The following is a 17,128-nucleotide window of genomic DNA, read 5'->3' as shown; positions in this document are numbered from 1 at the left end:
AGTGCAGCAGTATAAGACTCTTTAATGTCAGTCTTCATTGTAAGTCAGTCTTTCTAACGAGTTATTGGGTATGGTACATACACTACACTGAGCAATGCTGGTATTTCTTCATTCATGTCTTCAGTCCTGATAATCATGCATGATTTAAAATGATTCAAAGAGCGAGTGGAAACAAGAACAATTGACAGAGTTCACCTGATCAGTGCCTAAAATCTCCCTCTATTAGTGACCTAGAAATTGTTTTACAATTAAAAAAAAAAATCCTACAAATGTTTGTTTTGATCCCAACTGTATATTTAAAACAAACAAAATGATAATGATTGTTCCATAACATGTTCTCTCTTCACATAACATAGCGTCTCCTAAAAGACTTGCATAAACACTACATCTAAATTACAATTAACACTCATCTAACCTACTGTACGTTAATTTGATAACCATGAAAATGTTGCCAATTATCAATTTTTTGCTTCTTTTCCTGCAGTTTTAGACACAAATGTCTGCCAAATAAATAAATGTAAAAATGTCAGCAATATGGGGGAAAAAATATATTAAAAAAAGGTTTTTTTTTTTTTTTTTTTTCACTTTTTATTTGACCCATACATCACAATTTCACCATCTTCTTGGAAGACAACAACATTTCTTTCCCTAATTATCATTATTTTATTTTGGCCAAAAAGGGCGTTGGTCCATTAGCAAAGCAGTACAGCACAAAGAGACCACAAGAAATCGTTACAAACAATAATGACAGAGGAAGATTCACAATCATTTTATGAGCCAGCTGTCTGTGCGAGCAGGTCCCACATCCTCTGTCTTTCCCACAAAGAACAATAGTGGCATACACTGTAAATATGACTATAAGACTAACTGGAAGCAGCATACATTACGGATGCCAGATGAAATTAATTAGTAAGATGTACCAATAAGTACCAATATGGCCAACATAACACACTAGAGCCTAACTTGCTGGAAATGTCAATGCTACAACCTCCAATGAACTCATTTGATAGACACGTGATGGAAGAGCATGTACATGTGAACTATGCCGTATGGACTGATTCTGCTACTAGATGATGAATTTCGTGTTTGAAGCTGAAGTACTGAGCTAATTAAAAGCTTAGGGAATGTTTGCATTGCTGATCACAGAAACACCAACATTTAGTGCATTACCAGTATAAAATGAGATGAAAATCTGTGGTATAACAGGAATGTGTTGGAGTTAAGCAGACTGTTCTCATTATTCCTTTTTCTGCTAGTATCATTGCATCTTAGGAAACCCAAGAATGTGTCTGGGTCGAATTTCACAGAAAAATCAAAAGGAGCTAATTATATTTTGCATCATGAAGCTTACTTGTTCTTCTATTTTGACATCATTTTCACAGCAATTTAGCACAATTATCATTATAGAAATGCAAAAAAACAATGAATGTAAATTATTTCAATTTAAGTGTTTAAACTATGTGTATATATTAACTGTATTAGTCATTTAACACTGATGAATGTAATATCACAAAGCAAAAAACAAACAAAAAACACAAAAAAACATTTCATATTCCTAATGCAAAATATGATTTCTTATGACCAAGACATGTTATCGTGCGATTCATCCTTTTGCTGTAAATCGGTGGATTTTACGATTCTTCGATATTTCAGACTCTGGACCAATGTTTGTAACCACAGCTCAAGCTCTGTTGTCAGAGGATAGAGGAATATGCTTGAATGGAAAAACACATACAGAAATATATTGGCACAGTTCAAAGCAATGGAAAATTTTCGATCCCTGAATTTGGGAATAATAAATGGAAATCTGAGAGCATACATGTGGCTTTGCTAAACCAAAGCAGTGTGCTTAATATAGGATCCAATAAAGCCAGTTCACATCATGTTGGAAATTAGGGCATGTTTTTAAGGTACCAACACAATAAAATTTCAGCCTACGAATAGTTAACCATTTCCAAATGATTTCTCAATACAATAGATGGGAATATATGAAGGCCATCTATGCAAATTGGCAAAGCGATTCAATTACTGGACCCAAAGGAATTCTTGTATTTCTTGGACTGTGAATTAGTGTAATCTGGAATAAACATGGGGTTGCAGCCCAGATTAGTTGACCTAATTACTACACATCCAAGCACTCTGATCCAAACAAGATTAAGACAAATTAGTGGCATTTAAGCGTCGGAACCAAAGAGGACACAAGACAGGAAATAAACAAGATAATCAAAACAAAAGCACAAAGGTGTAAATGAGTGACCTTGCTTCAGATTGAGGGTAAATTATCAGAGTTAATATGTGCTTTTCTGTTGATTGTTTTTGGCATGTGGCATGGCATTGAGACATATAAGGCAGGCACTGCCAGCGGAGCAGAGGAGAACAGGCAGGCCTCCCTTTGGGAATGTGGACATGGACCAGGGAAGAGAAGAGGATGTTGGATGCTACCAGTTTGGCTCTCATGCAATCTTCAGAAACTGATCCACTGTATCTGCCTCCACTGCCTCAGAAAACATCTCGTAGTTCTGAAAGAAAGAGAAACACACACAGCATGTAGTTCTGAAACTAAATGAATCTGATTAAAATAAGTAAAAACATTTATTTTATTTATTTAATTACTTTCATTCTCAATAATACATATTGTATAAAATAAATGAATTATATTTAAAGGGATAGTTCACCCAAGAATGAAAATCCTGTCATCACTTACGGCCATTTCACACCGCAACCGTGAGCAGCGCATATTTTTTTCGGTGTGCATGTTAATCAATGAGTGCATTCACACCGGGAGCAGGAGCGGCGCGTGAGCGTCAAGCAGGAGCGGCCCGTGAGCAACAGTGAAGCGGGGGTTTCGGCGCCGAGTCTATTTTTGCTGCGCTGCTCACGCTCAATTAAAGTGAAAGTACACTTGATGGACAAAATAAATATGATTTCACACGAAAAAATGCCCAAAATAACCATGTCTAGTGAGTTTTAACAAGAACTGGAGTAGGCAAAAAAAGAAAATGAAGACTCAAAAATATTTATAGAAGATTTAGACTACCCATTTAAACTTGTTTTTAATTATTCAGTTTCGGTGAAAGTATGGTGTATTATAAAATTAAATTAAAAAAAATAAAGTAAACCAGCCAGAAAATATTATACACTTTCTGAAATAATTTATTTAATTTAATACACAGACAGCTACATAGGCTAGCACAACCCAAATAAAACCCGAGTGTGCGTTTTTTGTGTGTGTGTGTTTGTTTGTTTTTTAATCCGCGGAGTTTGCAGTCTTGTAAACATATCAAAAGTATAAGACTGAAAAGACAAGATTGGAGCTGATTTCTGGGTTGTTTTGTTGTTTACCATTTAGGCTATATGCGAATGTTGTACACCTCCCCATAACAAATTTTCAAGACTATCAGTTTTATAAATGACCAACTTCTAAAAACAAATTTATATTTGTCTTTGTAAAGAATTGTTCACTTATATGTAGCTTTGGAGCCGCTGCTGTGACACTGTACAAACGCTTCCAGTGTGAATATACCAGCGCCATCACGCTTGCGGTGTGAAACGGCCGTTAGTCACTCTTACATTGTTTCCAAACATTTATGACTTTCTTTCTTCTGTAGAACATAAAAGAAGATATTTTAAAGAACTCTTTATAAAAACGAAATAGTTTCAGTTCCCATTGACTTCCATTGCAATGATTTAAAAAAAAAAAGGAAGAAACTGGGAACCAAAACTAGTTGGTTGTCAACATTCTTCAAAATATCTTCTTTTGTGTTCATAGGAAGAAATTCATGCAGGTTTGGAATAACACAAGGGTGAGCAAATGATGACAGAAATCTGACGGAATGACATTTTTGAGTGGATTATACCATTAATTATATACAATATATACATTAAAGAAATAGTTCATCTAAAATTTTGAATTCTGACATTTTTCACTGAAAATTTGATGCTTCAATGTTGCATTCAAATTTGTGTTTACTGGCAGAAATTCAGTAAATAATGATTGGATTTTGGTCTGTTAGTCACACAAACCAATCATATGGCTTCAAAAGACTAGAATGAACTAGTTTTATGGTACTTCTGTTTCCATTTCCCATTTATTTTAATATGGGAGAAAATGGCCAAAATATTGTTCAAAGACGCACCCTCATGAGGGTTTGACAAGAGGGTGAGGAAATTATGACAGAATTTATATTTTCAAGGAACTATTCCTTTCAAGTCCTAAATTCAAACTATAAAACACCCCGTTGCCAGTCCTCCTTACCCCACAGTACTGGTCTTCATTAAATATCTGAGGTGGGATTGCTGTGGGGTTGCCTGATTTACTCCTCATCTCATCCCGAACTGCACCGCCCACCGAGATGTCAATCAACTCATACTTGATGCTCTTACTGTCCAGAATACGCATAACCTCCGCCTGCTGAGACTTGACCTGAGAAACAAGGAGAACTGAGCAGTAAATAACTGTAGTCTCTTTCCTGGGCTTATTTGTTTAATAACTGAACCAGGCTGTTGTCTGATTTGCATGTTTCAAGCCACCACTAGAATCATTCAGATTTAGCTCAAGGATTGTTTATCTTAAGAGGACAAATTACAAAAGATATACAAGATACACCGTCTAATATAATGTATCTTCAATAAAAATCATTTACAAGCCCATTAAAACATAAAAAAGGCCAACAGTAATAAAAATGTGAATGTATCTAGACACTTCCTGAAAAGTCACATGATCATGTGAGAACATTGGGGAAGTTAATTTACTGTACCAATTCAGGAAATGCATTAAAATGGGACAGTAAAAACTCTTCTCATCAGTTCTTTTTACCAGCCAAATCAAATCATACATTGCATGAATAGGTGTAGAAAAAGTGTACTTTGCTTTTAACAGCCAGTGGTTTCACTACAAAATTCTGAGTTGATTATTAATTATGAAACACTCTGTAATGAGGCTGTATTCAGGAAGTTGGGTCATATCTGCAGAAACCACACCTTAGGCAATTCACTGGTTAAAAAATAAACATTAACCTACATTAAAATGGAAAAATACTATTAGGTCTGATTAGGGGACTTTAATGCATTTCTCATAAATTAAACATGTTTCCAGCAATCCTTTCACTGACCCCACATTTACACACCGGTCTGCCGCAAACTCTCTGCTGTCTTGTTGCTTTATAGCTTAATTTGCTTTTTTTTTTATTTACTTGTGTTTTGTAAAGCACATTAAGCACTGGCTGCAAAGTGCTAACATGTCATTATTTTTTTGTCATTAGTAGTATCTTGCATGCAATATGTAACAAGCAAGTAATTTGCATGACATGGCAGGTCATGTGATCCCAACATAGTGATACCCATGAGGGGCGATCCACTCCATGTAGACTAAATCATTTTAATAACATTTTTCAAAAGTGCTGCTCATTTAATAGATTGTAAAACTTAAATAATATTTTCAGCTTTTCACGTGATTTGAAGGCCTGCGAATATACAAATGCAGTAAAATCAGCCGTAAATCATTGGCTTTCTTTCTTTATTCATAACAGATGTGCAGACTCAAAGCATAAATGTAACTTGTAGAAGCTCAATGCATCGTTTCAATCTGCTTTGCCATAATGACGTGACGATTTAAAGCGAAAATTTTATTTACGAGCAACATCTAAGCTATTGGGCGCTCGTGCAAAACAAGTTTACAGGTCCAACTTCATGCACCATTAGTGCGAGACCAACTACATTCAACACAGACAGACATGACTTCCGCTCTCAATGCAATGCACATCTTTCCTTCAGTCGCTACACATCCGGAATCTACAAATAACTACGTTTTGCAATTACTTAAAACGTTTGAGTGCTACAATAATGTCTTAGTAAGGCATTTAAGCGTTCTTATGTCGCAATAGCCTTTAAATGTGTCAAGATGCATGTAAACGTAGCAGTTGGGTGTGTCTAGAAACCTAATCCTCCATTTCAAAAGTATTTACCTTAGCATTCTTCAGATATAATGCTTAATTTCTGAATACACATGGCCACAAGTTTATTCTCACCTCTCTTGATGCAGTGACGGTGGTGTAATACAGTTTGATACCCATAGTTGCTGATGCTGAATCGTAATGTCCCTTTGTGTTTCTGGAGGCGATCAGTTCCCGTTCTTTTGCTCTACAGACGGCGTTTCACCCAGGTTTCACCACTGACACCCGCTAGTCACTCATTTAAAGAGACAGCGCCTTATTCACATAAGGAAATGCTGTCTCATTTTGGCTTCCTCGTGAACATAATGAAAAATGAAAAAACTCAGCGATTTTTTTAGAGTGTATGGGAGATAATTATATTCTCAAACCCTGTGTTTCCAACTTTGCTGTGTTGTGGACAATAAAGACTTGTATTTTGTAATTTACAATATTCTCTGTTAGCCTATATATCCCCCTCCCCCTTATTCAAATGAATTCCATTCCAATTCCATAAACAACATATCTGCCATAATGGATGTGAAGTTAAAGTCTCCTCTTATTTATCACTTAATTTTATATTTTGTTAGTTTTGTTAATGGGGAGCAATTTTAAATAGCCAACTGAAAAGCAACTGATTATTGAAAACTACAAAATTCCTAGATATAATCTGTCAAAATACATCATAAATATTCAAGAAAAAAGGTGAACAATCAACTTCTGTAGGTAAGCAGCTTGCAGATATTTAGAATGGCCTTGTATGAAATTGAGTAAAAAATAGATCATCAAATCATTTATAATAGTACATTAATGTGTGATTATAGAGTTTGATTTTTTAAACCAATAAACCCTTCATTGTAGGCCTACCGTACAGGTGCTGGTCATATAATGAGAATATCATCAAAAAGTTGATTTATTTCAAGAATTTAAACTTAACAGGTGAAACTAATATATTAAATAGACTCATAACATGCAAATTGAGATATTTCAAGACTTTATTTGTTATAAGTTTGATGATTATGGCTTACAGCTTATGAAACCCACAAAATCAAAATCCCAGAAAATTAGAATATTAAATGAAATCACACAGTAATTACACAGGAATACCATGGTCATTGAACCAGGTTTTGGTTATTTTGGCAATGTGGGCAGGTGCAAATCCTGCTGGAAAATTAACTGTTGGTTTATTTGTATAGGCTGTATAGTATTTACAGTCATTACGTTCCTGTGTATATTGCGTGAATGACGGGTGGTTGGGCAGATATTGTGTTTTGTGGTAGGTGGTATGCCATACGGAACCGTTGCCACTGAAACTGCATATTAACGCACCAGTGGGGCTCGACAGCCTTAGTCAAACGGGTTGGCGCGTATGGTTGGGTTGCTGAGAGATTGTGAGATTGTGGTTAGGTCTCAGCAGCAAGAGGGAAGTAGAGGTCAGTAAGCTGGGCTGAGTTGAGTGGGGGACGGAGGGGGTGACTCTGGGACGCCAGAGACACTGTCGAGCCCTCTTGAGGTGTCGTGGGCTAGTCGACGAAACACTGAGGATGGAAGGTGCCCACTTGAAGACCCTAGAGATGTCCCCTACTCCGCTCAATCCAGAGGGTTGTTATGGGGGGACCGCACTGTGGTTGCAGCCGTTGTGTGTGCTGATGTGCAATACACTGCAGCTATTAACACCAGACAGAAGGAGATTCACGTCACCAGATGGAAAGAAGTGTAAATGGATGGAGAAGCATAGGTTACTGTAAAGCTACGTCTTATTTGGTGATTATCTTGGCGAAAGCCGAGTACAAATCAGCATGAAGTTTTAACATCTACTCTCGTGTAATGGAAATCACCTGTTAAGTTGTATTCTTGAAATGAATAAACTTTTTGATGATATTCTAATTATATGACCAGCACCTGTATGGTAAAATGACGAAAATACCCCAAGTAACAATTCTAAAAGAGGAAGTTCCTCCCTCAGATAAAGTTTATCAGTGTGTTTGCAGTGGAGTTTGCTCCAATCCAGATGCAGCCCTGCAGAAATTTTCCAGGAAACTGTCAACGGTTTCCTGTTTTACAGTCCACATGGGACATACAAGTAATGCATAGATCTGCCTGTTTTCTGAACTTTCCACATTTGTGCTAACACAACTATTTTAAACTAACATAAAGATGACAGTTCAAATGAAAACACAAGAGGGCAGTACAGCATCACTTTGAATGTTTAATCTAACCACATGACCATCTCCAAACAAGGTGGCCAACGTTTCATAAAATGTTCTAGTCAGGCCCAAAGAGTTTGGAAAAATATGAAAGCACTTACAGAACTTTTGATAGAAATAGCCAGGTTAAGAATGTGCAGTAGTATGTAGGATACTTCTATTTAAAATGTGCATTGTTTTATAATACATATATTTTTTTTAAACAGTAACAGCAAAAGTGTTTACCATGCTGTAAGAAAACAGGACATGTTCCGTTAAGTTTAAGTTTCCTTTAACCCTAAAACACAACTTAATACAATACGTAATACAATTTACTAGTAAAACACTGGTGAAAAATCAATATAGAAAGAAAATCTCTTCATATTAACACGGTACATAGGGCCCATTTTTCTAGAGTGCACGGATTCCCAAATAATTCAGTATTTAATAGTAATTCAATCATTTAACAAAATATTTTCATGTTCACAGTTATTGAACTACTAGGATAGTGGTCACATGACAAGCAATTAAAATAGTTTGTTTTACTGTTTTATTTTGATTGTTTTTTTGTTTTTTTTTAATGTAACTAACTTTTTCAAATCACAAACCTCCTGTAGTTCCCTCATAAATCCTTATGTTGTTTTGTTCATGAACCTCAATTTGGGAAACCCAAACACAAGAAGTGTATACTGTGCACTACAACACCATTCAGGAACGTTGCCACCATTATTTGACCAGACTGCATTTTTTTATACACAGATTTGGGAGGCATAAACAATAGATTTGATTCTTCTTTTTAAGAATTTGCATACTCTATACTGTTAAAAGCAGTGGTGTAAAGTATTTGAGTAGGCCTAAATGTAATCAGTTACTGTACTGTATCTTTTTGGCAATTAGCAACTTTTCTCTCTACTTGACTACATTTTTGAAGATATGTGACCCTGGATCACAAAACCAGTCACAAGTCGCACGGGTATATTTGCGTCAATAGCCAAAAATACATTGTATGGGTCAAAATGATGGATTTTTCTTTTATGGCAAAAATCGTTAGGATATTAAGTAAAGATCATGTTCCATGAAGATATTTTGTAAATTTTCTACCGTTTTGTGAGTGAATGCAGCACAATCGCGAACATAAAGGGACAACTTTAAAGGCGATTTTCTCAATGTTTTGATTTTTTTTGCAGCCTCAGATTCCAGATTTTCAAATAGTTGTATCTCGGCAACATATTGCCCTGTCCTAACAAACCATACATCAATGGAAAGCTTATTTATTCGGCTTTTGAGGTGATGTATAAATTCCACAAAAAAATGTTTTACCCATGTGACTGATTTTGTGGTCCAGGGTCACACACACACACACACACACACATAAATATATATATACTCTTTACTCCAATACATTTGTGATGAGTAATTTAGTTACGCCCTGTCCCAAATGGCACACTCCGGACTTGTGGACTTCCTCAGAGTCCACACTTCGGTGACGTCATGTAGTGCAGACCTATAGGGCCCTTAGCGAAAGTCCGCGAGGGCGTATTGAGAGGTATTTTTGTGACAGACTCGATCGTCACGCCGGAAACAGGAAGAAGGTCTCAGCTCAGATGTCGAAGCTGAATAAACTTAAAGGTCATCTCATCAGTCCCTTTATTAGAAAAATATCACAAATATCATTAAAAAAATTACAGTCTTTAGCATCAAGAACAGGATTTATTTTATTTTCCCAAATCTTATGTCCATGTGAACTACACAGCCTGCTTTTACAGTTCTATAATTGTATATGCCACCTGGGCATTAGAATAGATGTCATGGTTATGTAAATGATCAATACAGTTGTACATAATAATACATAATGTTCAATTTTAACACAAAATTAAAATGTAAATGAGTTTAAGAAAAATTTATAGGTTTCAATATTCATATTACGTTTATATGACTCAGTAAAGCCATGACATAATGCGATCGTATTATTTAACACGCTATTATTATGTTTGAGATATCAACCACTGGCCGATAATGTTTGTATAAACTGTAAGTAACAACTGGTAAAATGTACGCCTATATCATAAAGCCACCATGTTAACAGTCCGTGAGCGAAATCTCCTCCCATCCGTTTTCTGATTGGCATTTCGCAAGGATTCCTGGGTAGTTAAAGTGCATCTATGCGGGCTTCGCGGAAGACCGCTTCAAGGGTACAAAGGGGGCTGCTGAGCACACTTCAGAGCGTTAAAATGCTAAATGGAACGGCCTACGGACTCGTAGACTCGGCGAGCACGCGCAATTTAAGTCCACGAGACCGAAAGTCCGCATGAAGTGCGCCATTTGGGACAGGGCCTTACTCATTCCATTTTGCTTGGCATCTAACTTTTTCTGCAGCAGTTTATTTCTGTTACAAAAGAAGCGATATTGCCATCTACAGGACATTGAAGATACTACATCTAGTGCATTTTGCCCTTACTCTCCCAAACTACTTAACAAGGCTACTTTTCGCAACTGCATTAGCAGTTAGTTGCTGAATTTCAAGGGGTTACATATACGATATGAGACCGTGCCTGCAGCCAGTGACAAGCCCGAAATCAGTGTCCAGTTCAAGCAGGCTTTGACTATTTCATTTCACTTAACATGATTTCATCCAGTATTAAGTGCAATACTCCCACTGTTAAGTGCAATACTCCCACTGTTTAGTGCAATATCCTACAACTCAGGTGATACTTATATGTAGATTTATTTATTTATAATATCCAAAACACTGTAAATAGGTTCATAATCTGTAAATCTGAAAATGTCTATTCTGACTAAACCCAACTGTGATAGTTTTATTCTCATATATTTTTATTTTTTATTCTTATAATTTGTAGTATTATGTTTCATGTTGTATTTGTATTTGTATATGTCCACTGGAAGCCTCAGTACCAAAACAAATTCCTTGTGTGTGCAAGCACACTTGGCAATAAAGCTCTTTCTAAAGCTCTTTCTGGTTATATTGAAGAGACCTTTTTGAAGAATATTGGTTTACTTATTCCCTTTTTGAGTACTTGAGCTTAACTCAGACTTGATACTCTAGCCCCCGGTTTCACAGACAAGGTTTAAACTAGTCCCAGACTAAAATGCATGTTTGAGCTGTTTTAACTGAAAACAACTTGCACTAAGATATCTTAAAATATGTCATTGTCATTGTTTTGCCTCAAGATGCACACCAGTAATGTTTTTTTCTAAGGCACGTTTACAAAAGCTACTTAAATGTCCTACATCGAGACCCATCTGCCTCATCTTCTCAGTTTTTGCGCATGCGCCATGGCGCTCTCGTGAAGTCATGTCAGAGGCCCAAACAGTAGAAAATTAATAGTTGAATAAAGTCGCTATTTTTGTTGTTTTTTTTAGCACAAAAAGTATTCTTGTCGCTTGATAAACGTAAGGTTGAGCCATTGTAGTTACTTGGACTATTTTAACGATGTTTTTACTAACTTTTCTGGGCTGGCAGATGAAATTACCTAGCAGCCTATGAAGGAGTGAGCCAGCTCTCAGATTTCATCAAAAATATCTTATTTTGTGTTCCGAAGATAAACGAAAGTCTTACGGGGTTGAAACAACATGAGGGCGAGTAATTACTGACAGAATTTTGAACTATCCCTTTAAGTATACTGGTTTATGCTGTAATTAGGCTCTGGTTTGTTTGACTTAAATGCAATAAAATAACGGACCAGTAAGTGCATTAATGCTATCAAGAAAATCAGTGCACTGGCCATTCAAAACAAACACAAGCAATCTCAATAATACAGTACTACTGTTATCTACTATAGACGTGTGTGATAAGAGGTTCACTGAGGTTCATCTAAAATGCTCATTAAGGCACAGCAGTGATCATAATTGCATTGGGAATGCATTGGGAATACTGTCCATATTTATAGGACATGCACTGTAGAAAAATCTCATTATCACTGATATCAACATTTAGACAAATTGTTATTTTTATACCACCCGATAACCAATATGATGATTGATATTATAACATTCTTTGCTGTCGTTAAAAAAGACCTTACTCAAAATTTTCAATTTAGAATCAACATGCCTCAAGTAAAATCAGACATCAAGCAAATCAGACCAATACCAAGTCTACAATTATAACAAATATTTACATATTTTCTTCAAATACTGAATGCTGGCTTTATTGGCGTTTACTTGCTGGCTGGTGTGTAACAGAAGTAAGTTACACCACAAAATCGTTATTAAAGGGTTAGTTCACCAAAAATAATATATATATATATATATATATATATCCTGATATAGTTTACTCATCCTCATGTTCTTCCAAACCTGTATGACTTTCTTTTTGTATGTGAAATGGAAGTCACTTATCACCAAAACTGTTTGGTTACCAACATTCTTCAAAATATCTTCTTTTATGTTTCACAGAAGAAAGCCAAAGATAGCCATACAGGTTTAGAACCACATGAAGGAGAAAAAAGGATGACAGAATTTTTACTTTTGGGTGAAATATCCCTTTAAAAAAAAACACTTATTTCAAAATACATTCAAGAATATTAAAGGCCAATTCACACTGCACCGAAAGATTCCAAATAAATGGCAACACTTTGTCAGGTGTTGTCAGAGAAGCGTGTTACCCCTGTCGCCACCTGTTGGCATTGGTTGGCACTTGTTTTCGCCAATTGAACAAGTTTAATTGTTGTTTGTCTGGTCGTGGAACATCTGAAAAGTGACATACTGTAAATCTGGTGATTGTCCGCACTGTCTGGCATCGGTCATGAAAGCATGATCCCTAACTTTAACACTTCTGATTAGTTGATAGGAATGTTGTTACAGAGCCAACAAAAATATTGATCCAGGCAGGTGCAGAATCACTGTTACCTAATAGCTATATGTTCTTTCTTACATAAACCTTGTCATCAGAAAATGCCCTTGTTTCCATCACAACAGTAATGCTCCTTGACAGCGCCCAAAGAATGCCCTATTCTAAACCTAACTATTCCTATTCTTTACTTAGTTTTTCCCCTGTAGTCAACCAATTTTTTTACTTTCACCAGCATAAACAAGGCTATTAGAGCAGACATGATGAATGTTAAAATAAAGAGCACAAAAAAGAACGATGCCTCGCCATCAACATGGAGATTCACATAGAAGTCTCTGCGGTTGAGGTAGTCCAAAAATGAAGCGTGGATCTGGCAGACTGTACACAGAGCAAGCAGCACATGAAACAATTGATGACCCTGACCCAAGAAGTCACAGTGACCTGGGAACCAGCGCTCGGGAACAGGCTGAGTGAAGAAAAAAGCACTGGAAAGAAAGAAAGCCACTTGGCCAAAGTGAAAGAGCAGAGCAGGGCTGCCTCTGGAATCGCCTCTAGCCCAGGAAGGAAACCAGGCGATAAAACGATGGAACACAGGACTGGTATCCCAACTGTAAGCTACGGCTGAAGGCACCACTTGGCCTACTTTACGAACCCAGGGAGGAAGGCTGTAATTGCGATACTTCCCGTAACAGCAGCCAAAGCAAGACAGGCAACACAAGAAGCTAGCAATAGGCATGAAAAATCCTCGGACACATGCATGCCAACTTTCTTCAATAGCATAGTAGTAGTGTGCCACTGCGCTTCCATACTGATACAGCGACACACCTACATAATCCAGGTAAAAGAAGGCGTAATGGCAGAGTTCCGATTTTCCTGCCAACAGGTGGGCCACGGCGCTAAAGGTCATGTAGACTGTTGACGACAAGAGAAGGATGAGAAGTGGCCAGGAATGAGGATCGTTCATGAAATCTACGGTCTCCGATAACTGGACAGTTTTTATGAGGACCACTAATGCTCCGACTAGGTGCGTCCAAACATTTATCGTCTCGTTGTGCCGCTGTAAGAGGGACAGGAAGTAGAAGCGCCAGTTCTGGTGGAGCGCCCTGTAGCCAGAGTAAATGTAGCGCTCACGGAAAAATTGGGGCACCTCCGTGTCACACAGGGTGTCGGTCTTGGAAGGCAGAGCCTCGGAGAGCATCTGGGGAACTCTCCTCAACTGCTGCAGATTAATGAAGAGTCGGCCAATCTGCTCCATAACGATTGTTGCCATGGTAATCTCTGGAGTACCGGGGAATAGAAATTTACATTCCAGATACCGACAGCCACACAATAGTCCAGGCCAGAACTGATGACACACTGGCGTATCTGGGAAATCAATAAAAGATATATCTGTGAAGGGGAAAAAATATTTACACCATTACCGTGTTTAAAACAATTGTTCTGCCAAAAATATAAAAACTGCAATATTACACAGTACTATTAATACTGAAGTTAACTGTAACAGAAATGCGAGATGGCACCATCTGCGTTCGAATGAAGCAAGACAGCACGAATTTGCAATGTGATGAGAAAAACATGAAAGAATTGCTGGCTTCAAATACCTGGATAAGCAGTCATACAGTGTTGTTATTGACGACGGTCATTATCGGGTAATAACAGACCTTGGTAAGTATATTAAATGGATAGTAGACCAATAATATCTCCAAATAATATTATCATTTTTTTTCATGATTTTTCGATGATCAACATCATGATTTTGAGTTAAAATGTACAATTAGTAACTTTCTTGCAGTTTGCAAAACTCCTGCAGTGAAAAAATGACAAAAGATTTCTCTCAATTAATATCACCTTAATTAATTTACAAAAAAATATATATATTACCTAAGGACGGAGGCTTTACACTTTCTTCATACAAGGATGTTATAACTGTCAAATATACATAGTTATTATGAAACTCTAGATAGGCTTATAGGTCCTTTACATACAATCTGTTAGCAAACAAATCATTTACTACATGGCACTCAGCTGGTTCTGCAGCCAATGAGATTGCTTGTTGCATTTAAATAGTGTGGTTCAGTGTTCGCTGGTCCTCTGACCTCCTGGACCTCCCTTGTCTGCAGCTGCAGCCTGCATAGTAGATAGTCCACCAAGACCAAATACATTAATACGGTCATATCCATTAACGTGATAACAATATTTTGACAGTTGTCATGGTGAAATAAAGACACACAGGAAACCACAATTGTGACACTCAATCCCTCTCAGTTTTCGTAGTCGAAGATCTAAGGGGTTTGGTGAAAGGAAACATCTAATTTAAGTCACCTAAATAATTGTTCAGAGTAACTTGAATTAGAGTTTAAAGCTCTTATTATGAGTTAATGACGGTTCAAATTCATCCATAACTGAATAAGCTGCGAAAAAGATAGAACATTTGATTTGGATACTTTATTCCATGTCTTTTGATGTCAACATTGTAACAACAAAAATTGTTACTGAAAACCTTTTCATCTGCCACAACTCTAAAATGTCTTTCACACACACAAACACACACACACACACACACACACACACACACACACACACACACACACACACACACAAAGTGTTTGCTCTTGCCCATATACTGTATGTATGGCTTCAGACTTTAATTTTTTTCCTATATCTGTAAGTTCTCAGAGTGGAAAAGAGCTATACAAAACATATTTTCTGTTCCACTGAAGGAAGAAGAATAAACATAGACCGAACACTTTACAATAAGATTAAATTAATTAATATTAGTTATTAGGTATCATCACCTTACAACGAAAAATATATAAATCCTAGTTCATAATACCTCATGCGTGGACATTTTATGTGTAGTATTGTAGAAACTTTACAGAACCCATGGATTCATTTAAATAGAGTATGTGATTTGCAGTAAATGGTAGTGCAACTAAAAGAAAATGGCCATCAAGGCCAAACTAAAATTAATAATAAGTCCACATGGTCTTGTCTGTAACTTGTCATTGAACACATTTCCAGCTCTTCACTTGCTGCTGAAGAAAATTCTAAAGAGTAGATCCAAACTTTAAGTTTGCATCAACTAATGTTTAAGCATCTTGTAAAGTGTTACTAAGAAAATAACAAGCGTTTGAAAAAAAAACATTTGGAGGTAAATTACATTTCCATAGCCTATATCTAACCATTAGATAGGACCTGGCATGCCATTTTCTAAACATTAGCAACAGGTAGTCAACAAAGTTGACTAGAGTCTCTTCATATTGATGGAAATCATTTAGTAGTCTGTAATCATGGGTTCTTGCGGTAAAAAAACCAACTAAACTAAACAATTTGACACCCGTAAATAGGGTGTCCAGCATTTCATTCATGCGTGAAAAAAGGCCGAACTTATTGTCACAAGCGGTGTTATACTATGTTCTAAATTACAATCAAATGAAATCTTAAGACACAACTCGGTGAGTGTAGGCTAATCACAAACAAGCACAATAGATGCGCCAGAGCAGCTCCTAACACGAACAGAGAATAGAAAAGCACAGATGTCTGTAGGCTATTTACCTTCTTTGGTGTCTTCCGCAAATCTGGCACCGCAAATAATTCCCGAGTGGAAACTGACTGGATATTAAGTGACTTGCTGTTCTCTTCCTCATATGTTTCTCTCTAGCCACGCCTTTTGTGTCGGCGGCACTGCGAACTATGGGACGTAACAAAAACCCTGTCAGTCAGAGAAAATAGTCTATTTCTTCACATTGCTGCGATAATCTATCCTTAAACGTTTGTTTTGATGACTCTTAATATAAAAAGAACTAAAGCAATAAAATCTTAACTTAGAATTACCGATTAGATTGTTGTTTATTAGCTGTCCCATTTTGTGCTCTTGTTTTAATGCAGAATTTCACCTCTGTATGCCTGTCTCTTCAGAAGATCACTTCAAATTATGGCGTATCACATGCATATAGGCTATATATATATATATATATATATATATATATATATATATATATATATATATATATATATATATATATATTGTTTCCTTTTCACCTTCAACATTTTCAAGAGATTCAGCCTGTTGCAGCTCCTATATTTGCTCTTTCCAAACTGAACCCAGAGACCCTCAAACAATCTCAAATCCTTTTTATATGGGATGGACTGAATGTGTTTAGATTCCCTTTTAATTTCAGGCACACCAAGACATGCGCTCATCCAAG

At 36.7% G+C, this 17,128-nt stretch overlaps 2 protein-coding genes across 2 annotated transcripts; both read right to left on the bottom strand.

Moving 5' to 3' along the window:
* Nucleotides 1–639: 639 nt before the first annotated feature.
* On the bottom strand, nt 640–6,370 carry sh3bgrl3 (SH3 domain binding glutamate-rich protein like 3). Its single transcript, XM_077200134.1, has 3 exons — nt 6,027–6,370; nt 4,256–4,423; nt 640–2,519 (listed from the first exon to the last, which is right to left on the bottom strand). Exons 1-3 carry the CDS (start codon nt 6,069–6,071, stop codon nt 2,454–2,456), a joined length of 279 nt encoding a protein of 92 aa, XP_077056249.1. The 5' UTR covers nt 6,072–6,370; the 3' UTR covers nt 640–2,453.
* Nucleotides 6,371–11,781: 5,411 nt separating this feature from the next.
* Nucleotides 11,782–16,609, bottom strand: paqr7a (progestin and adipoQ receptor family member VII, a). The gene is made up of 2 exons (XM_077200133.1): nt 16,476–16,609; nt 11,782–14,285 (listed from the first exon to the last, which is right to left on the bottom strand). Exon 2 carries the CDS (start codon nt 14,188–14,190, stop codon nt 13,108–13,110), a length of 1,083 nt encoding a protein of 360 aa, XP_077056248.1. The 5' UTR covers nt 14,191–14,285; nt 16,476–16,609; the 3' UTR covers nt 11,782–13,107.
* Nucleotides 16,610–17,128: the final 519 nt, after the last annotated feature.

This window comes from Siphateles boraxobius, unplaced genomic scaffold, assembly GCF_051911475.1.
Source record: "Siphateles boraxobius isolate OS27281-9 unplaced genomic scaffold, OSU_SipBor_1 43, whole genome shotgun sequence".
NCBI classification, from domain to species: domain Eukaryota; kingdom Metazoa; phylum Chordata; class Actinopteri; order Cypriniformes; family Leuciscidae; genus Siphateles; species Siphateles boraxobius.
The sequence above is the reverse complement of the archived record's forward strand: the minus strand, read 5'-3'. Positions and strand labels throughout refer to the sequence as shown.